Source organism: Pinus tabuliformis, chromosome 3_2 (assembly GCF_031772625.1).
Source record: "Pinus tabuliformis cultivar Carrire ecotype Pingquan chromosome 3_2, CPIR1, whole genome shotgun sequence".
In the NCBI taxonomy this organism is placed as follows: Eukaryota; Viridiplantae; Streptophyta; class Pinopsida; order Pinales; family Pinaceae; genus Pinus; species Pinus tabuliformis.
In genome coordinates this window covers 176,784,571-176,807,632 of record NC_142302.1, presented here as the reverse complement: position 1 = coordinate 176,807,632, position 23,062 = coordinate 176,784,571, and the positions used below count along the sequence as shown (strand labels likewise).

The 23,062-nt window shown below is 40.7% G+C and overlaps 1 protein-coding gene across 1 annotated transcript in view; it reads right to left on the bottom strand.

Moving 5' to 3' along the window:
• LOC149180364 (endoribonuclease Dicer homolog 3a-like) overlaps positions 1 to 23,062 on the bottom strand; it is a 401,075-nt gene that overhangs the window by 157,552 nt on the left and 220,461 nt on the right. The window contains exons 10-12 of the mRNA XM_089416079.1: positions 12,813 to 12,918; positions 12,528 to 12,711; positions 12,252 to 12,412 (exon numbers count right to left, since the gene is read on the bottom strand). Coding sequence (XP_089272205.1) covers positions 12,252 to 12,412; positions 12,528 to 12,711; positions 12,813 to 12,918 — 451 coding nt within the window. The remainder of the gene's footprint in view (positions 1 to 12,251; positions 12,413 to 12,527; positions 12,712 to 12,812; positions 12,919 to 23,062) is intronic.

Sequence of the window (23,062 nt, the reverse complement as noted above, 5' to 3'; positions counted from 1 at the left end):
TTTTGTTTGGTCTGATGCGGATGAAAACCTGATCCCCTACTTCATAATTTTTATCTGTCCTGTGAGCATCAGCATAACTCTTCTATCTATCTTGTGCCTCCTTTAACCATTGTCTAATTTGTTTTACCTATTCTTCCATCTCTTGAATTAATTTTGGTCCCACTATCGCTCGATCTTCTAACCTGTCCCAACTTCATGGTGTTCTGCAAGGTATGTCGTACAATGCTTCAAATGGAGGCATTCCGATTGAACTGTGGTAACTGTTATTGTATGCAAATTCAACTAAGGGAAAGTACTTTTCCCATTGTGTGTGTTGATCCATAACATACATCCTCAACATATCTTTTATTACTTGGTTCATCGTTTTTGTTCGCCCATCAATCTCAGGATGATAAGCTATGCTTAAACTTAGTTGAGTTCCCAAGGCTGATTGCATACAAATCCATAATCTTGAAGTGAATCATGAGTCACTATCTCTTAGGTACTCCATGAAATCTGATAGTTTCATTTATAAATATCCAAGCTATGTCAGCAACTTCGTAAGTATCTCTTACGAGAATAAAATGACCGCTTTTCATTTATTTATCCAACACAACCAGAATGGCATTATGTCTTTGTGGAGTAAGAGGTAGCTCGACGATAAAATCCATAGAAATTATCTCCCATTTGGTCATAGGAATGTCGTGAGGTTCCAGGGGTCCTGTTGGGTGACAATAGTCATCCTTCACTTGCTAACATTTAAGACATTTTGCAACGAATTGGACAATATCATGTTTCATGCCTGCCCAAAAGAAGAGTGTCTTTGTATTAGGTTTCAACATACATTTTCTTTACACCAGAATGTGCACAATGCAATGCTCTATGAGCTTCCTTAAGGATGGTGTTTCGGAGATCTCCACTATCAAGAATGTACATCCTTCCATTGAATCATAAAATTCCATCATTTTCTAGTTCATATCCCTCAAACTTAGGTTCTTTTGGATTTTTACTATCAAGCCCGGGTTTCACTTTTAAATACCAACTGTCTCTCAAGAAATGTTGTAGTACTCGCTCCCTCAAGTCTACCTTGATAGGTATGAAAGAAAATATTAGTGGTCTTCTACTTAAAGCATCTACCACTACATTCTCTTTTCTTTTGATGTATGAAATTCCAAAGTGATACTCACTTAAGAATTTACTCCATCGTCTTTGCCTAGCATTCAAGCATCGTTGGGTAAATAAATATTGTAAACTTTGGTGGTCACTTTTGAGCGTAAAGCTTCTCCCTACTAGATAGTGTCTCCATATCTTTAAAGCTAGCACTACAGCGATTAACTCTAAATTGTGTGTAGCGTAGAATTCTTCATGAGACTTTAATTTTCTTGAGGCATACGCTATTACTCCTCTGTCTTGCATTAATATTGCACCTAATCCTTGCTTGGATGCATACGGTAATGTCATTGTCCCTATCAGGTACTCGTAAGATTGGTGTACTGGTCAACAATATTTTAAGTTCAGAGAATGTCGTGTGACATCCTTGAGTCCATTCATATCTAACTCCTTTACGCTAGAGGGTTTTGATAGGCTTTGAAATTTTTTAGAACCCTTCTACAAACCGTCAAATAGTATCCGGCTAAACCCATAAAACTTCATATTTCATGTGCATTCTTTGGTATCGCCATTCCATGATTGCTTTTACTTTCTCGGGATCTACTGAGATCCATTCACCAGATATAATATGACCTAGGTGATAAATCTTTTTTTTTCTGAAAGAATGAACACTTTGATAACTTTCCTTTTAGGTGGTGTTCCCTGAGGCAAGATAATATTATCCGTAAATGTTCTTCACGCTCTTTCTCATTTTTGCAGTAGATGAGAATATCATCTAAGAAAACTTGTACAAAGTGGTCAAGATATTTGCGGAAAACACTATTCGTAAGGTTAATGAATATTGTTGGTGCATTGGTCAACCCAAATGGTACCATTGTGAACTCATAATGCCCGAAGCGTGTTCAGAATGCAGTCTTAGAGATATCGCTTTCCTTAATTCTTAGTTGATGATAGTCGGACCATAGATTGATTTTTGAAAAGATGAAATCCCCCTTCATTTGGTCAAAGTGGTCATCAACTTGAGGCATTGGATATCGATTCTTTACTGTAGCTCAATTTATGTCTTGATAGTCTATGCATAGCCACAAGGAACCATCATTCTTCTTTACAAAAATTACAGGTGCACCGCAAGTCAAAGTATTAGGTCAGATGTGTCCTATATCCAGTAGTTCCTTCAGTTGGATATGTAACTCTTGAAGTTCAGGAGCCATCATTCTGTAGGGTGTTTTAGAGGTTGGTTCAGTACCAGGTTTAAATTCTATTGTAAGATCAAGCTCCCTTTCAAGTGGTAATCCTGGTATTTCCTTTGGAAAAACATCTGGAAATTCAAATAACACGGGATATTGCTCTAAGAACAGTCCCTTCTCCTTGTTTACCTCCTGAACTTGCGTATACCCGACATCCTTTCCTTGAGCAACACTTCATTTGCATCGCTGAAATGAAGCGTAAAGATACCTTCCTCTTAATAACTTGGATTTGGATCGTCTCTCCTTCATCATTTATGCAAAGAATTATTTTCCCATAAGTTCCTAGGCTGTGACATAAACTTTTAACTTAATCGAATAGATCCCTAGATCAACTTTGCATTCCTCAACACTTAAATCTTTGGATTTAAGTTCTCCCAAAGCCATGTCCACCTGTCTAAAATCGTTTTGCTTGCAAGCTACAAACCCACATTTATTTAATGCATATAATGAAATAAAACTATTGGTCGCACAAGTATCAAATAAGATTTTTTGTTTTATGTTGTTAATAGTACCTGAGGATTCCACTACAGTGGATTGATGTTATGCCTGGTTGTTGTTGACCACTGCATGGATTCTATGATTGCCTTAGGTATTTGATGGTGGCTCTTTTCATGCTCTATGCATTATGCTTGACGAGACTTCCGAACTATCATGTTGCAAATGCGGTCCTCCACAACCCCAACAATTAACTTGGGATGATCCCCTTCAATCAGATTGTGAGTTTCTAGAAAAGGAGATTCGTCCACTTGTGCTACTTCCTCTCATGCTTCTTCCTCTATTAGTAGTTCCTCGAGATTTCCACTGACTTTTGTTTTACAATTCAACATCTATAGTATTAACTGTCATGGGAGCTCTTGCTCCTACTCCTCTTGGGGTAAATCTATTACCATAAGGAGGTGGTCTCAAGCTACTACCCCTGAAGAAGTTCTGGGGTCTACCTGTACAGTCCCCAGATCCAGAAAACAAATCTTCTAGCCCCCGTGCCCAAATTCCAAGAACAATCAAGCTCAATCTCTCTGTGGCTCTGTTGGAAATTTCTCTCCTGTCTCCGTAATACTCCCTTCCCTGTCATCAACTCCTTCGTTCCCTTATATGTTTAAATCCATCGTGTTCCAACCACCTTGTTGTCAGCCTCCTCCCTTCCACCGACTCTTGTTTCCTTTCGATGTCACCCTCCTACCTTCTCGACCCTTCCTTCTTCTTTTTTGGCTAGAGGCAGTTATATTCTTCATTTAAATGAAGCATTGAATGGTTCCTTTATTGAGTTAGGAATTAGTAATATTTTATTTTATTACATTTCTATTTTAATTAATTTGTTTTATTTATAGGTTGAAACCATTGCTTTATTTTAACATATAAATGAATTATTTTATTTATTTTAATTAGATTATTTTATCATTTAAACCAATTTAATTTATATCTCAGTATCTTTATTATATATATGTTTTTTATTTAAAGGATATATATATGTATATATAAGAGTGGTACACATATCAAGGCCCTACTTGATATATTTATTATATTCTGGTGAGTTAAGAATTTATTTCGATAATCAATTCATCAACCTAAACTTAGACATTCCATATTAGCTAGTATGTATACTAGTGCAATACATGTGGTTCATGCATATGTAGCTATCATATTCATGCCTCGTATGCTTGCTAATATTCCCATGTTCCTTGTAATTTGATGGATCAGTACAGTACATAACTAGGGGGTTCGGTATAGAACCAGCCAATTCAATCAAAAAATGTCAGTTGGGTAACAAACCAGCGATTTCCATTTCCAAACCTCAAACCAGTTTGGGGGTCAAACCAGTCAGATTGACATCCTGGTCAAGTTCTGACAACATTGCTCCCAATCCATGGGAGATAGAAGATATAAAGGCTCAATATGTGAATTTCATGTTCAATGGCCATACAAATTTTGGATTTGTGCTTTCCATTGCCTGGAAACCAATTACGAAGATCCAATGTATGTGTCTAGTGAAATACAAACTGTACACCAACTAATTATCCTATAGTTTTGTACTTTCCACAATTGGGTAGGAGTGCCCTTCCCCCAAGTTTTGGTAAAGCAATATCAGCTACGGACAAATTCTCAATTTTATAAAGAATTTGGTTTTAGAGAGCAGATGACAAAGGTTCAAAAATTATGACATTTCAATTTAACTGTTTTGAATATTAAGAAAATTGTACTTTACATGGATACATGGGATGCACCATCCCCTGCACTCACCCTAATTTCAAAATCATTTTACAATACCCATTCCCACATCCTTCCATGCACCCACACTAGCTAGGGGACAACCCAAATAATAGAGTGAGTAAAGAATAGGAGTTTGCCCAACATCTCTTGAAGGCTATCCATGACTTATCTAGGAGTATTAACGAGTTGAAGCAATAGAACAACAGTAACAACAAGGGTAAGGGCATTCAGGGATATGTACACTTGGGTGAGGGCTCAGGTAACTTGCACCACCAGGCAGCAAACCTGTCGAACGCACCTCATGTCTCTAGCACACAACCCAGGTCAACCATTTATAAATTCTTAGCAGTAAGTGCCGGAGGGTCGCAGGGGCAAGAGGGCATACCCATGGGAGGTTGTTTTGTGGAATACTAGTCCTGTGGGGCCGACTTCAGAGATGTCATCACCTTCAAAGACTTCTACAAACTGAAGGGCAACAATAAGAGCAAGAGGCAAAGTGGACAAGGTTACACGCATGGCACCGATTTGCAATGCACAGTGGGGAGGTTATACCTTCTGAATTTTGATGGCTCAACTAAGAGCTCAGCCAGGGAGTGGGTTGGGTTGAGAAGTTGGATGTCTATTTCCATCTTAATCAGATGCAGACGTGGAGGCAATCAAGATTGCCATGCTACACTTAGAGGGAGAAGCCCATGATTGGTGGTTCCATGGATTGACCACGATGGGGCATGTAGGAGTCACGACCTATGAGGATTTCACACAAAGGGTACTTGAGCTCTTTGAGAGGAGAGACTTGGAGGAGCACTTTGGGGATTTGACGCAGGTCAAACAGACTGATAGTGTAGAGGCATACATCTATGTGTTTCAAAGAGTATTAGTGATGGTACCAGATCTATCGAAGACTAGGAAGGTGTTCTTGTTTTTGGAGGGGCTCATAGAGCCACTGAGGGGCTTGGTGAGGTCCAAAAGGCCCACCAGTTTGCAAGACACAATCAGTAGAGCCCGGAACTTGTAGGATGCTCTGCCTAGGGCCAGAGCGCAGATACCCACTAGGCATGTATTCTAGCAGAGGGGAAGAGACACCAGACCCCCACCACAGCGAGACATTTAGGGGGTGTGGGCAATTGGATGGTGAGGCTAGGAAAGACCTCCATTGAAGGAAGTTGTGCTTTACTTACCAATAGCCGTGGGCACCGAGACATCTATGTACTAAGGGAAGGGCCCACTTCATAGAGTTTTTTTTTTACAGTGAGCCAGAAGATGATGTGGAGCAGGAGATAGGTGTTGGAGATGATGGTCCACCTATGGTCGGAGGAGGAGGTGGAGGCCCACCAGCCCCACTAGGGGGAGCTCCTTTCTTACTAGTAGCAGGGGTCGTTGCTTCACTTCAGGGAGTGTCAAAGTACCTCACTTTAAGGATCAAGGGGACGGTGTAGGTGCAACATGTTTCAATGCTAGTAGACAGTGGGGCCATCCACAATTTCATAGATGCCCAGATGGTGGAGAGGAGGGGAATATGCAAGGAGTCCTTTGAGGGGTTCTCAGTCTTGGTACTGAGAGACTGTAACATGCAGTGCACTAGATACGTTCCCGGGATTACAGTAGTGATGGGGAACTACTCTATGATGAACCACTTCTTTGTGTTTGATGTTCCTGACACCAACGTGGTGCTTGGTGTGCAGTGGTTGTACTCACTTGGGCGTGTTACTACTGACTAGCATAAGTTGGAGATGGAGTTCACAGGACTTGACGGGAAGATGGTTTTATTGAGAGGCATGCACTTTTAACCCCCACAAACAGTGTCAACGCACAAGATGGAGGTCGATTTGAAACATGGTGATATAGAGTGGGTCGTGGCGCTGAGGATATCTAATGCAGGGGGTAAACTCCAACCACCAGACCCAGATTTACAGGCTATTTTAGGCAGGTATCAGTGTTTGGGGACATTCCACCAGGGCAACCACCTGATAGGGGTTTGAGCACAATATTGGGCTTGAACCAGGAGTGAAAGCTGTGATTATGACTCCATATCAACATCCCAAGTCTTATCAGGATGAGATCGAGTAGGCTATTCATGAGTTGTTAGCATTGGGACACATTAGGCCCAACTCTAGTCCCTTTGCTTCATCAGTTGTCCTGGTGAGGAAGAAGGACGACACACTGAGGATGTACATCAATTACAAAGCCCTCAACAAGGAGATGTTGAAGAACCGATACACTATTCCCTGCATAGATGAGCTTATGGACGAGCTTAGAGGAGACAAGTACTTCTCTAAGATAGATATGTGTTCAGGGTACCATTAGATTCGGGTGAGGGATCAGGATATCCGCAAGACAGTGTTCCGATATCACTATGGCCACTTTGAATTTTTGGTTATGCCCTTTGGGCTGACCAACGCCCCAGCCACCTTTCAATCTTGCATGAACCACGTGTTTTGCAAGCAACTAGGCAGATTTGTGTTCGTGTTCTTTGACGACATGTTGATCTATAGCAATACATGAGAGGAGCACCTGCAACATCTCGAAGAGGTGCTTCGCATTCTCGAAGGGCATCAGTTCTACGCGAAGTTGACCAAGTGTGAGTTTGGGGTTACTAAGATGCTCTACTTAGGGCATATCATTAGAGTGGATGGAGTGTGGGTGCATGAGGAGAAGATCAAGGCCATCAGGGATAGGCTAGTCCCTCGAAATATGACCAAGCTGAGAGGATTTGTGGGCATATGCACCTACTACAAGAAGTTCATAAAGGGCTTCTCACAGCTAGCAGGACCCCTCACAGACTTGACCAAGAAGGGGGCATTCACATGGACTGACAGGGCACAGGCAACATTTGAGCACCTCAAGGAGGTGATGAGCAGTTGCCCAGTATTGGCTCTACCTGATTTCACTCAGTCGTTCACCTTGGAGTGCGATGCATTGAGTGAAGGCATTGGCACAATTTTGTCACATGGGGGCCTCCCTATAGCTTTCGAGAGTCAGAAGCTCATTACTCATGAGAGGTTGTACTCGATCTATGACAAGGAGATGTTGGCCATCATGCATTCTTTGGCCAAGTTAGGACAGTGTTTGTTTGGTAATAGATTCAGAGTGAAGATAGATCATAACAGTTTTCGCCACTTTCTGGGGCAGAAGGGCCTCAACAACAGGTAGCAGAAGTGGATCAGCAGGATTCAGGCCTATGATTTTGACACAGAGTATGTCAAGGGCAAGCATAATGTGGTTGCAGATGCCCTATCTAGGAGGCCTGCAACACTTTCCCTCATGAGCATCTGCCATGATTGGAAAGTACAACTGCTAGTGGAGCACTCTAAGGATCGACAGGCATGTGAGATCTTGGAGGGTGCCTATGGGGATGTGTTACCGTGTGTTGGCAGATGTTATTTACTACGAGGGGCATATCTATTTGGTCCCCGGTTCACAGTTGAGGGAGAGAATCCTCCACGCAGCCCATGATTCACCACTGTCAAGACACCAGGGCTTCTTGAAGACTTACAAGACAGTCAGAGAGCGCTTCACATGAAAGGGCCTCAAAGGGGATGTGTTGAGGCATGTACATGAGTGTGAGGCTTGTTAGAGAAACAAAGGGGAGTTGACTCATCCAGCACGGTTACTACAACCACTCCCTATTTCGGAGGGGAAGTGGGAGAGCATCTCGATGGACTTCATCACAGGACTTCCCATGGCACAGGGTTGTGATTGCATCTATGTAGTGGTGGATAGGTTGACGAAGTATGCCCATTTCTTCGCTATTCTCGCCAAGTACTCTACTTCTCAGGTTCTAGAGTTGTTCTTCAAGGAGGTTTTCTGGTTGCATGGTCTTCCCAAGACCATAGTGAGTGATAGGGACAACTGCTTCATGGAGGATTTCTGGTAGGATATCTTCAGGTTGGTGTGCATAGAGCTTACCCCCAGCACTAGCTACCACACCAAGACCAACGGTCAAACCGAGATTGTTAACAAATGGACAGAGGGTTATTTGCGGAATTATGTGTCAAGGCAACAGCGAGCTTGGACGAGATGGCTACACTTGGAGAAGTATTGCTACAATACTACCTATCACATGTTCATTGGTATGTCACCTTTCCGCACTTTATATGGATATGATGACTTATCTTTTGCTGGCCTTGCTTTTGGAGTCAATCAGGCCCTACAGGCCAAAGATTGGATACAGGAGAGCCAAAACATTCTTAAGGCTCTCAAAGATAATTTTCAGACATCCCAAAACCAGCAGAAGATGTATGCAAACAAGCACATCATTGAGACACACTTCAAGGTGAGGGACTTAATCTTTCTGCGCCTCCAACCTTACGAGCAATCCACGCTAAAGCAGAAGGGGGCTGAGAAGCTGCAACCATGATTTTATGGGCCTTACCTAGTTACCAGCAGGATCTGTGAGGGAGCATACGAGTTGGATATTCTGCCAGGGAGCAGAGTGCACAATGTCTTCCATGTTTCATGCCTCAAGAAGGTACTAGGACAGCACAACAGAAGCCACTGAGTTATCTCCACTAGACGATGACGGGCATTTAGTTCTTGAGCTTGAGGCTATCTTAGAGAGCAGAGAGAGGAGATTGAGGAGTAGAGTCATTAGGGAGTTCCTGATCAGGTGGAAGAACCTACCCGATGAGGATGCCACTTGGGAGGGTGAGCAGATACTTCAATATCCAACATTGCAGTTGCTTGAGGGCAAGCAACATCTGGGCGAGGAGGACTGCGATATTCCCACTTAGCAATGTTACTAAGGGTAATATCATTTTTTGTTATTTTTGTAAAATTTTGGGTTACTACTTAGGAAAAGTGGGTTGTGGGGCCCCACTTGTAATTTTGGGCTAGAGGAAGACTCCAAACATTAGGAAAAATGGAAAAATCGAGTTGTTAGTCGATGGTGTGGGCCACCCCAAGAGGAAACACGCTCTCCTTGGCTAGTATGCATTCTTGGAGGGAAGAGAGATGAGGAGGTCGAGGTATGGGGCCTGTTGCACACATTTTGTCAAAGTTCCAAGGAAGCGGAAGTACCAAATTTTTCAACAAACTCGGATCATCTATCAGTAGTCCATACATCATTGTAAACCCAATCTGCAAGTTATGCAATGTAAATTATGCTAGTAAAACCATGAATGTATGTAACAACCTAGGTAAGCCTATTATTATGGCGAGAGTTTCACCTTAAGAGGTTTTTCGTCTCACTGATTCGTTTGTGTTTCTAAACACGGATGGTCAGAAAAGTTTTTTCCCTCCAACCTCACGCCAAATCTAGGGTGGAATTCTTCGTCAAAGTCTTAGGTGAGTCCTAGTGTTCTAGTTGATTCTTATGTAAAAGTGATTTGGGAATAATTTAAGCTAGTTGGCTAAATTATTTTATTACAAATCACCTGGTCTCATATTGTGTCTCAGATTGGGTATGTGTCTTGAGGGTCTCAGCCAAATGTGTATTCCCCCTTTGAGGGTTGTAAATGTAAAGATCTTGGGTAAATGAGAGTGGAAAAGATAATTAATCCCCTTGTGTGTCAATTAACTAAATTTTCTGGCAAAATTAAAGTAAAATCCTAAGCCAAAAATTTAATTAATTAAAGTCAAAATTAAAATGTCTTAGGAAAATTAAATTCTCCGAGTGAAAAATTTGTGGGTCATAAAGGAATTAATTTTCGGAGGTCCTGCACCAAGGGAATATTAGAAATATTGGATATTTAGCCCTTAGTGGTTAAGTCAAAATCAACTTTTTTAGGAAATTAGCTCAATTTTGAGCTAATGAAAATGGAATTAAATGATAAATTCGAAAATTCCTCGAAAATAAAAATTCAACGGCTAAGATTGAAAAATGATCAAGTATTTTTCGATGGCCAAGATTATTTTGATAAGGATTAAGGAAACTAGCCATTATTTTTCACTTGGAAGATTTATCTATAAATTAGAGTCAATTGAGTCTCTAGCCATCTGATTTATGGCTAAGAAATTGTTGTTGAAGCATTTGTGTAAACTATTGTCCCATTGGGAACTATTTTTTCTACCATAATAAAGACTTTCGGGTGCAACTCGAGCTGTACTTGTTCGTTTATTTGTGGTATGTACTGACTATGAGCTTCCTATGTTGTATTAATATATGATTATTTTAAGATAAATACATAGTGTTTGCAAGTACTTCAGTCCTTGGTCTCCAAATTCACAAATTATGGGCAAGAATCATTTTCCTTGGATCCTGAATATTTATGTGGTGGATTAAATCTTCGCTAAAGGTTTTAGTGTGCATGGGTTTCTGAAGCGTTTTTAGCCATTTGTCAAAGAAAAGAGGCATAAAAAAAATTATTTCTCAAAAATTTAAATTTTCAAAACCCTTGTACATTTGTAGATTTTGTAAATATTATTTGTAAATTATTTTTTCTAACTTGGGTTTTGGGGTTTTAAGAATGTTTATATATATTTGGGGTTTGGGTGTTTTATTTTCATTTTTGCAGGTTGAATCAAGAGATCAAGCTGAAGTAGAGCTAGATCTAGGCCCTTGAGGGTAAGATCTAGTCTCTAGAAAATTTTGCAGGGCTACCAACTGAAGATTTCGAAGAAAAATTCAGATTTAGAGGAGAAAAACAAAATATGAAGCAAGGGTTTCACTTTTCAAGCCTCCTGAGCCCAAATCCAACCCCAGAGGCCAACATCCTCCTTATCTTGGCCAGCGTCAGCCTTTTCTACCCCTGCGTCTTTTTTTTACCCCTTTTAGGGCAGGTTGTAGCCTCTAAAGGCCTCGGCCTCCCTTCTAGGCCCAGTGTTAGGGCCTTGAGGCCTTAAAAGGCCTAGCCATGGGCCCTAGCCCACACGGTTTCCCTTCCTTGACCCTAATGGCTGCCCTTTGGGCTAGCCGTGGCCTTTTAGGCCCTAAATTACCCTAAAAACACCAGCATCCAGCCTTTGGAGCCTCTCTCCCTCCAAGGTTGCCTCCTAGGATAGAAAAGCTCAAGATCATTATACTTAAAAGACCTTAAACGGTTCTTCCTATAAACCAAAGTTCAAATGAACCATAAATGTATATATTGTAAGGATAGTGGTGTTCATGACAGTAAAAGAAGCAAGCCCAGCATTTTGCTGCAACCAAAAAAAACCAAGACACACAAATACTTTGGAAGACTAACCACATGATATAAGAAAAAGAGATCCAAATCCATGCAAATGTCATCTTAGGAAAATGAAGAAACCTACTACTACAGGGATAACCTTCTCGAGTTAACCACAGAGAGAGAGAGAGAGGAACATTGGCATGATTTGGATTTTGAACCAAACCACACCACGAGAAAAGTCAGAAAAATTAAATTAACAAATCAAAATACACCATGGCAGGAATGATCTTGCCAAGTCTGTAGATTCAATGAAATAAAAGAGGAAAAAGAAGAAGAATTATTACACGAATGAGGGTTACAATTTAAAATTACATCACCGAATTCAGTATACTGTAAGAAGAAGAAACTTTGCCACTAATGTCATGGAACATGAATTACATGAACCATTAAGCTCTGAGATACAATCTCAGTCGGATAAGAAAATTGATATCCTTTAATCATTCTGAAATGAAAGAGGCCACGTTAATTAGTCTCCATTGTTGAATCAACCATTGCCATTTTGCTAAATCCAACAAGTATTTACAAATTTATGTATCAGTTTTACCACATAATTTACTAGCATATCCCATAATTTACTGATTGATCACCAGCATATTAGTACCTCTCAAGAAGAAGGATAAAATTTGATTTGTTTTGACGAGCACGCCCACGAGATTGAATAAAGCTCCTTACTGTTTTTGGCAAATCAAAACGAATGACACAGCTACAACTTCGCACATCAATGCCCTCTTCAACAACATCAGTGGCTACCAAGACATTCACCTGTTCAATCATATTCACTTGTTTACGTAATAAATCTATCTAGCTAATTTTAACTCAGTTTTTTTGAATAATTGAAAACAGAAAACAGCATTGCATGATAAAAACCAAACCCTGCCTTGCCAATTGAAAAACATCTCAGTGTTTTTCGCTGCTTCTTCCCACACAATGCAGAAGTTGCTCTAGATAAGTAGTCACTGATGACAAATGAAAGGCAATCAAGCTGCTGCATCAGACTTGAGATTACTGCTGCTACAATCACTCTTTCCACGAATATAATACAGCACATCTCTTCAGCACTCCTGGAGATCTTAAAAGTTAAAAGGTCATTTGCTTCTGAAGCACTACCAACAGAAATCATTAAGCATATACTATGTTATCTGATTGGTATATTCAGTCATACCTCTGCTGTAAAATGAGCTGCACTAAAAGATGCACCTTGGGTGTTAAAAGATCCCTCTTAACTGCATCTAAAATGCCCTCCTTTGTTCTAAATAGATTGTCCACATCTGAAATGCCAAATGCGTAAAAAAGTACATTAGATCGTCAACATAATTTAATACTAATTGACTTTCCACCATTACGAACAACATTACCCAATGAGAAAATAATTCAATTCTAGCTTTTTCCCCTGTAGATACTAGGGATTCCTCATTTGATTCACTACCTTCAATCCTTTGCCATGCTCCCAAGGATGGGCAAAGATTTAACTCGAAACGTTGGCCTTAAAAACATTTCATGTAGTTACAACCAGAAAAGTTCTGATTTTATTTTTATTTTTTTCTGTCAAAACTAAAATGTTTTCCAAGTTCAGTCCCAAGCTCTTCATCCTTATATTTAAAATTCTTCATCTATATGATATATAAATGAGAAATTTAAATCCCAAGAACATATGCTGTCCGTCAAAATGATTTCCAGTAAAAATAAGAGCTGTTCCATGAATTGCAGGTTTCTCGCTCAGCATTCTATCTAAATTAACAAAAATTGGCACATTGCAGCTTGAAACTTTGGAGATAGTATCGTGAACCATTTCTTGGGACTTAATCCATGAATAAAATTACACTTAATGCAAATCGTGCATGCAGATATCTTCTCCATAAAAACAGTGAACACTCCATCAAATACTTGGAAAGGGAACATGCAGCGTTTTTATGATTGCAATTTAATATGATTTTTTATGCAATCTTATACTTGCATAAGCTATAGACTTTCCAATTTAGGTTCGGAATTCCATGACACATCATGCAAACAGGGTGATGCTGGGAAATGGAGTGCACATTTGTCATAGGTGGTTTAATGAAGCAGGCCCTTGATGGTCTCATGGGTTGATAATATTCTACCCACATATATGGATGGTCAAAATTATAATTAATTCATGAACTAGTTAGGATCAAGGAAAAGAGGGCAAGAAATCTTCTTTAGAGAAATAGCCTCAATCATTAGTGCAACCATGTTTTGACACTATTCTACCCAGACATTTGGTACATCATAGAAATAGAAATAGAATAGAATATGTGAACTAGTTAGCATCAAGGAAAACAGGACACTAAAAATTGATATAGAGAAAATGCTACAATCTCTTATCCAACCACAGCACTAGGCAGTATGGTGATTGTTACCCACCCACATGTTTGGGTAACCCTAAGAGAAAAAAATTCTCCTAGGATGCACTTTGCCAGAAAGCACCCTACTATGATCCACAGATACCCAACTCAGAAGGCCATGACACCATTCATGAAGTAAACCCCAGTCCATAACAACTATCCCTACACCTCTCTTCTAAAAGGTTCAGCCTAGAAACTATTCCTACCCTTACATTTGGAAGCACCTAATAGGGCCATGTGATGCCCCGCCCATACCAGCATGGTAATTTGCGTACAATCATAAGCTAGCGGGACATTTGAACGATCATGTAGTAATGTTGATGTTTATGCTTTAAAGTTGCAGACAGTTACAAATATCTGTTAATCTTCAGAAGTGCAGTTTCTGCACACCTTTTAGCATTTGAAGGTGATGCTTGTGTGAAGTACTTTGGTGGCTTGAACATTGAATATAGCTCACTTTGATACTCTCATGACTCTTGCACCCAAGATGTTGATCTCGCTTGATTTTTCAAATATTTGTTAGATATTGCTCCTATGTACAACTGCCATCCCCTGAGGGATTCTATGATGCTTCTCCAACATTTCAAAGAGGATGTCCAGTGCCTTTGATGATGACACAAGGCACCTTGACAAAAGATGTAGAGCACTTATGGAGGAGCATTGACCTTAGGATGACTTGCCACAGTTGATGACATCCTTCCCCACCACCTGGATCTTGGACATTGTTTGTCAATGCTAGGATGTCACCTTGAGAGAAGATGTACCCTTGAGATGGTACGACACCCAAGGGTGGCATTGTGCCCTCTTGGTTGGTGTTCCCTTCTTTTAAGGAGGTTTGATGATGATGACATGGGACCCCTTTGGAGGAGGATGTACATTGTTTACCATGATGATGTCATGCCCTAGAATGATGACATCCTCTATTTGATGCTTTGGATGATGATGTGGGCACCCTTATGAAATTGGGTTTGAGGATACTTTGCTTGATGATTAGGCATCCACATTGCGAGGACACATGACTTTTGGGATGGGATGCACTCTGTTGACCACACTTTGTCAACAGTCCAACGAAGCAGAATGCAAAGACATGAAGATATTTTTTCAAAGTTCAAAGTCGTCATTTATCATTGTAAACCCAATTTCTACAAGTTATATTGTAAATGATGCTAGTATGACTGTTTATTTATGTAACACCGCCTAGGTAAGCCTCTGATTTTGGCAAGGGATTTCATCCTAGGAATTTTTTTTAACCTCCTCGAATTAAGTGTGTTTCTAACATGGATAATCAGCAAAGTTTTTCTTCCAGCGTAAACCCCAAAGCTAGGTTGGAATCTCTTGAGTCTTGACAAAATCTTAGGTGAGTCCTAGTGTTATATCGAGTCTTTGTGAAAGTGTGTTTGAGAATAATTTAAGCACATTTAGCTAAATTATTTTATTACAAACCACTTGATCTATACTAGATCATATTTTGTCAAAATTGGGTAATGTTAAGGGTCTATGCAGTGTTGATAATATCGCCGAAATATCGGCGATATTCGCAAATATCGCGATATTTTCGGCGAGCCGAAATATCGCCCCCAAAAAATCGCGATATTTGCCTGTTTTGAATTTCGCGCGAGATTTGCGATATTTCGGCGATATTTTCTAAAATATCGCCGGCGGCCTGTATAAATTGGTTTTTTAGTTTGTGGTTTCACGTCATTTCGTTTTTGTGAGAGCTGGAGACGCTGCGAAGGAGGGTTTGGCTGCCAAGAACAGGTATGAATCCGACACCAACCCGCACGTCCATTATCTGTCTGCCCGTCCATTATTTGGCTGCCCGCACGTCCATTATCTGGACTCGAGACTGTAGCAGTGCTTAGAGATTATGTCGGGGTTGCTTAGAGACAGATCCAAACCCTTTTACTTGTTACAATCATGTCGAGACTGTATCACTATGACTCTTCTCCTCACAACGATGCCTGGACTGTGACGATGTTTGAGGTAGTGGCCATCAAGTATGTGACTGCGTATGGAATGAATGCTGAGAGTCTGTCTGCGTTGCCAGTGTTACATTTCGTTTTTTGAAGCTGAACTGTCAGTGTAGACAGAAACCATATAAGTATTAACTGAGAGTATTAAAATCCTGTGAAATAAACTTCACATGTATTCTAGAGCACTGATACACCAGAACAGGAAATGTCTGTAGAGAAATTTCACTGTGGTTTTCTAATATTTCTATGCACAATGGCATTAAAGCTAGCTAGAGAAGAAATATAAATGGCATTCAGTCTCTGTTTTTAACAAATCCAAGGATTAATTTGTTTTTTTTCAACTGTATGGTTTCATACTTGTAAAAACATTTTACATACAGTTTTATTTGATGGATGATAAGATTAAAGATGGACCAGATGATGCCTAACAACAGCTTTATTTTTGGAATCTGTTTTGGATGCTGTTGGTGGCTTTTCTTTTATAGGGTGCACTTCCTCTGCTGCAGTGGTGGTAGATAAGATTAAATTCACCCTAACATTTCGCTTTTACCAATGATTGCATTTCACAGCAATTTCTGGTAGAATACTCCATGATAAGTGAGCAGTTTATATGTAAAGTTATTTTCTTGCCTGGCCTTCTGAAAACCTGACAGGTCCCTCAGCTTGCATCTCATTAAGTCAACATACCGATAGCAGGTTTCTTCAAAGGAATAGAAATTGGAACCTTGTTTTCCAAATGTCCATTACAGTCAAGAGTCAAGACGTCCTGCTTTTTGTAGGCAAAATAATAAGTTAATAACAGAGTCAGCTTTGCGTAATTACCTTCAACTGAAGTAGGCTTGGTCACAACCGGTGCAGACTTCCCAAGCCCTAGTGAGAACGTGTGCCTAATAACTTTCAATTGTGAAAAAATATTAATGAGAGACGAACTACAGCATATTTATAAAGGAAGCATAGAATGTTCTGAAAGTTCTGCCTCGACTCCCTTGCATTATGATCTATCCTAGACAGGTGAAACCAAGACATAATAAATGCATAATTAAAGAAAAACAATAGATGTTACCTACATAGTTTCCAATTTGTATTGACTGTGATGTTAATACTCTCCATTCATTTTTGTAAATATACTTCTTTTCAAGGGTGGGGTCTTTAGCAGTTGAACTGAGTCTAACATAAAATGCAGTTACCAATGCAATCTCCTCCAATCAAACATGATCAATTGATCTATAGCTAAGTAAGAAATATTTGTTAGTGATTAGGTGCGCTATTAAAGAGCTATAGATCAATCACTAACAAATATTTCTTACTTAGCTATAGATCAATTGATCATGTTTGATTGGAGGAGATTGCATTGGTAACTGCATTTTATGTTAGACTCAGTTCAACTGCTAAAGACCCCACCCTTGAAAAGAAGTATATTTACAAAAATGAATGGAGAGTATTTACTATTAACATCACAGTCAATACAAATTGGAAACTATGTAGGTAACATCTATTGTTTTTCTTTAATTATGCATTTATTATGTCTTGGTTTCACCTGTCTAGGATAGATCATAATGCAAGGGTTAATAGTTGTGTTAGTTCTGAAAGTTTTGCCTTGAAGTTTGATGTATCATTTCTATTTGACATCATATATATCAATGCCTTCTTCATATTTATGTGCCAATGTGTTTAGTTCATGTTGTTATTGCTTTATATGTTTAGAAATCTGAAAAAAATGAATATATTATGCATTTTTTATGCTTGCCGATATTTGCCGATATTTGCGCCGATATTGCCGATAAGATATTTTCCGGACCCTCGCCGATATTTTCCCGATACCGATATTATCAACACTGGGTCTATGTGTAAATGTGTATTCCCCCTTTGAGGGTTGAATTAATTGCAATATCTGATGTAAAAAATATTTTAGTGCATGGTCCTATTACCCACTATTTTGTGGGTAATATCCCCAAGAGAAATTTTTCTCCTAGATGGTCCTCAAGTCGTCAGCAAGCAACCCCTTGCAGCCACCAGCTAGCTCATTGTGCCATTTTCTCCGCCACCTAAGCCAGTGATTGGGTCCCTCGCCCATCTGCCATGATCATATGTTTGAAGGTGGGCCTCCTGAATCTAAAGGTATGCCTTGTCATTTGGAAATTAAGTATTGTAGTTTGCTTATTATGGACACTTCTGAGAATGGATTAATGGGGGGATTCGACGGAAAGAATGGGCTAGGTCTGTGCTTTTGACCCCTAGACCCCTTTTAGGAATTAACCTTAGATTATAGTTGTTGATTTCTGATAGCATCAAATGTGCTCTAAGCCTCAAAATTTGCAGGGAGGCTAGGATACATGCATTCTCCAATACCCAGAAATCATTTTAGAAAATTCCACCTGGAGACAGTTTTATTAAGATAATCAATTATTTTTAGTGGGTGCCTAAGTCTAAACTTAAGAAATTAAATAATTAAAGGGTATTAATCTAACTACGGGTGAAACTTCTAGAAGAAGATGGAGATCGAGTCCAAATGATCTGAGCTATTGATTAAAATCTAATCTAGGTAGTTGGTTCTTAACTGGAAGATTATAAGAAGGACATCGATGGGCACTTGGAGAACACATCAAGCGGAGATCAGAAGATCGAATTTCTGAAGCACAACAGTTGCCAGGAGAAAAATTCTAAGTGATCTTTTGCAGTGGGGCAAAGTTAGTATCCAGTGGGGAGTTTTCTGTTAGATTTTGGTAGCATCGGATGTGCTCTAGCAATGAAAATTGGTGGAGAGGCTAAGGCACATGAGTTCCAAAGAACCTAGAAACCGTTTGGTGAAATTCCACCCGGATTGTATTTTATTAAAATAATTAATATTTTTAATGGAGTTCCTAAGTCTACACTTAGGAAAATTAAAGTATTTATGGGTATTAATCAAAATATGGGTGAGAATGTTCTAGAAAGCAGATCAAGTCAAGTTTTTAATCTTAGTTGTTGATTAGAGACTTAATCTCGGCCTTTGAAGTCTCAACGTGAAAATTATAAGAAGGAGGCTTGGGTTTCATTCAAGAACACACCAAGAGAATGAATTGATCTAGAGTTCGAAATTTTTGGGGCTTGAAAGCTGAGAAATTCGAACTAAGTGACCATTCTGCAGTAGAGGGGAACGGATAGTTCAGGAATACTAGGCAGAGAGGTAGACAGCCACCAATGGAGGCAACGCAACACCTAAAGGGATTGACGCTGGGCAGTTTGGGCCCACACAGTCTTGACACAGAGCCAGAAGGGCCATCAAGGAGGGAAGTTGCCTTCACACAGAAATCTAGAACTGTCGAGGAGCTGCCAGAACAGTCGGGGGAGGTTGATGCAGAAGCTCCAAGAGGCAGAAGAGATAGCGCAAGGCTAACGCAGAGCCTCTGAGGCTGACACAGGGACAGCGTAGAGATAACCGGGGGTTTTCCAATTCTGCTACCAGATCAGCCGGAAACTGTTGGGTGAAGTGAGGTAATCTCACTCAGTTTTTTGCCATTATATTTTTCTCTGTAGCTAGATTGTCAGGAGGGCATCCAGCGTTTATTTAGAACTATTGCTTAATAATATAAAACCCTCAAAGTTGTTGCACCGGTTTACCTGTATTGGGTTTTTCCAGGGACTATTTTGTCCAAAAACAACGGTGTCCGATGTATCTTGTTCTTTGCTCAGTTTCTTGTTTCAAGTAATCAAATTAAATTGGTGTAGGCTACAACAGTTATTTACATCAATATTTTTCAGAAAATAACTTGATAATGTATATTAAAATCAAGTAGAAGAAGTAAATTCTATTTTGTTGCAGTAGGGGTTCCTTGAGTATAGGCATTTTCACATGGTATCAGAGCCTTGATTTTGAAACAGGGAGAGCGGATCCAGCGTTAAGCAGAGAGGTCAATAGCTGCATTTGGCAGCAATTCAAATCCCCTTGAAGGGATTGCGCAGTCCTTGCCGGGAAAGCAGAGATACGGAGGAAATCTCTCTCTGAGAGAGTTGACAGAGAGGTATGATTTCCGGTTTGCGAGCTTGCAGAGGCAGAGGGACTGACGCAGAGCCTCAGCACAATGCTTGAAGGGTGCAATTTCTGTCGGGGCAAAAATCCGTCGAAAAAGAGCGAAGACACATAGAAGGGGAATTTTCTCCTCATAGGACTTTTCTCGCCAAAAGTTCGAATTTTTCACTTGTTGGGCAGTAGACCAGTGTTGTGCAGTGACTAGAGGAGTCAATTCGACAGTTTGGGTGAGATGGCATCACATGGGCTCAAAGATCAGGACAAGTTGGAAGGAGCTTCCAACTATGTCATATGGAAGACCAGAATCTTAGTTGTTCTGGAGGAGTACAATCTCGAAGCTTACGTCAAGAGTGTTGTGGTTGTTCCCGCGGACAATGATCAGAAGAAGTACAAGGCCGAGCAAGCAAAGGTGAAGAGGTATATACTCGATGGAGTTCGAGATCATGTGGTCTCCCACTTGCAGGGCAAAGATATAGCCCGAGAAATGTGGGAAGCTATGTCTTCACTATATGAAGGTTCTTCCGAACAACGGAAGATGTACTTAGAACAAAAGTTGCAGCAAACATTGATGCAGAAGGGAGAAGGGGTTAACTCCTATATTCAACGTCTTCAGGACACTAGAGACCAGCTTGCTGCAGTTGATTCTACTCCTCAGTCTACCGCGATGGTAAGGATGGCCCTGAATGGAGTCTCAGATGAATGGCAAGTCTTCGTCCAAAGTATATTTTAAGGGAAAGACTACCTTCATGGGAGGAGATGTGAGCAACCGTTCAATAGGAAGAATTAATGAGGGATTTAGTTAAGGTCAACCTCAATGGTAGCAGTGGGAGTGGCACGAAGACCAAGGAGGAGGAGGAGAATGCAGCTCTAGCATCAAAGGGACAAAAAAAGCAGAAGTGGAAGAAGGACATTCCGAAGGTGAAACAGATGTGGTGAGATGGCAACTTTGCATCCCAATGTCCTTTGAAGCAAAAAGATAAGGATGAGAAACATGATCCTAAAGTTGCTTTAGCAAAAATTGACGAAGATGAGTTTGCCACGAGTGCCCACGCATCTCTAGGAGGGAAATGGGGTGATATAAAACTGTAGTCTGGAGGACTACATGTGGGTAGGATCCTTGAGGAACCCACCTCTTGGATCAATTCCTTGCTATGGGAGCCCGAGATCCGGCAGTAGCGAGATGGACTTAGTGTCAGATGATGCAATGGGTTGTTGGTTGGAGAGACAGATGCAATAGCCTCAAACCAGACACTCATCAGTGTAGAGCAAGGTTGGCAGCAGTGCAGATGGCATAGTGCAGAAGTCAGCAGCACAAAAGATTCAGAGGCTTAGAGACCAGTAGCAGTCAGATTCCAACATTCACATGGTATTATGCTAAAACACAATTAGTTCAGTAATTTTGGGTGTTTTCTAGTTGCTTCTCTCAGCAACTGAGTTGCAGTACAAATGCAGTGTTAGCAGTGGCAGTGCTATGCTAGCAGCATAGCAGATGCCGCATTTGAGAGGGAGTTTGTAATATTCCTAATTAGCCCCAACTAATTGGAATATTCGATTTTGCCAAATTTTGCCTTCTATAGTTATTTTGTAAATAAAAAAAGTGAGAAAGGGGGACATAACTCACTTTTAGAATAAAGTCACTTCCTAGTAGCACAACGTTGTGACTTAAAGGGAGAGCCAAGGGGGCCAAAAGGGGGACGCAGAAATGGAGCCCACGCAGACACATGGAGGGACTGTGTAGGAGGGGAGGAACACATGGCAAAAGGGGAATCACGTAGGAGAAGGTGAGCATTGGGATTGAGAGAGGCAGAAGCTATAAAAGAGATAGGAGCCCCCTAGTTTTGATCATTCGGTTATGTGCATTTGTGATAGTCGTTTTGGCTTAGAGTATGCTAGCTGTTTAGCTAGTCTGCAGCACTGTTTAGTGCATTGAGTGTCTCCGTTCGGAGATCTCACCCTTAGCCCTGGGGGACTTCGAGTGCCTGCTCGGGCAAGGTATTTTCGTTGGCATTTCAGCAGCAGTATCTTCAGCATTTTAGTAGTGATTTTATCAGTGTTCTGGAGGACTGTGCAGCACTGGGAGAGGGACGTAGTTCTTTTTGGGAGCAGTCTGGATTGAGGGTTTGTGGAGGATTTGAGCCGAGGGATTGAGCAAGAGATCAGCTATTGCATATTGGAGGAGTTTGGCAGAGTTCTGGGCTGTGTTTCGGAGGGTTCTATTCAGTGGTAGCGTAGAGCAGTGAGGAACTGCGCAAAACCCCAAGGGGGTGATTTTCGGGGGCCGACCATTCCAGGAAAGCTTTTTGGATTTTTCTGGGTTTCTTGAGTAGAGTCCGATTCCAGAGTTTCAGCTTTTTCTGAGGAGGGGAGTAGTCCCAAATCCTCGTTTGATTTCTAGCAACCGCAGCAGTGCAGCAGTTTTCCCAACAGCTTGGACGCAGATCAGAGAGGGGCCATTCCTTTGCTATTCTAAGTGTATTTCTTCACTTGCCTTGTGCAAGTAGAGGTGCCATCTTCCTAATCACCTCCTGTACTCATTTTATTACTCAGTATAATAAAAATGGCTTAGCATTCTCTCTGCATTTCTTGTGTATCTGTTTATGCCATATGGTTTATTTGATACATATAATCATTGTTACTTGTATCTCTGTGAGCATTCTCGACTATGATACCACTTGTGTGTTTCTATTATACTCTTAGACAAAGTCTGGAAAGGGCCAGGTAGCCTCCGGATCTCGTCCTCTTTTTTGAGGCGACATATCTGGTAAATGCCCTCCCAGTCCATCTCTGGTCGGAGTTTGCTTGTGTTTGGGGTATATCCCTGATATGGGATATTACAGTGGTATCAGAGCATAGATCTGGCTCAGCCTGTGGAACTAGCAATCTATGACACCGAGGGAAAAACCCTATATCTGTTACAGAGGTCGGAGATACAGAGACGCTGGGCATAGGTTGGAGAATACCTACGGAGAGCGACACTGTGTTCCGGTGGTGGACGCAGAACAGGGGGAGCCTGTGGCGGGCGTAGAGCAGGAGGCTCCAATGGCAGATGATGACAGGAAGAGATTTG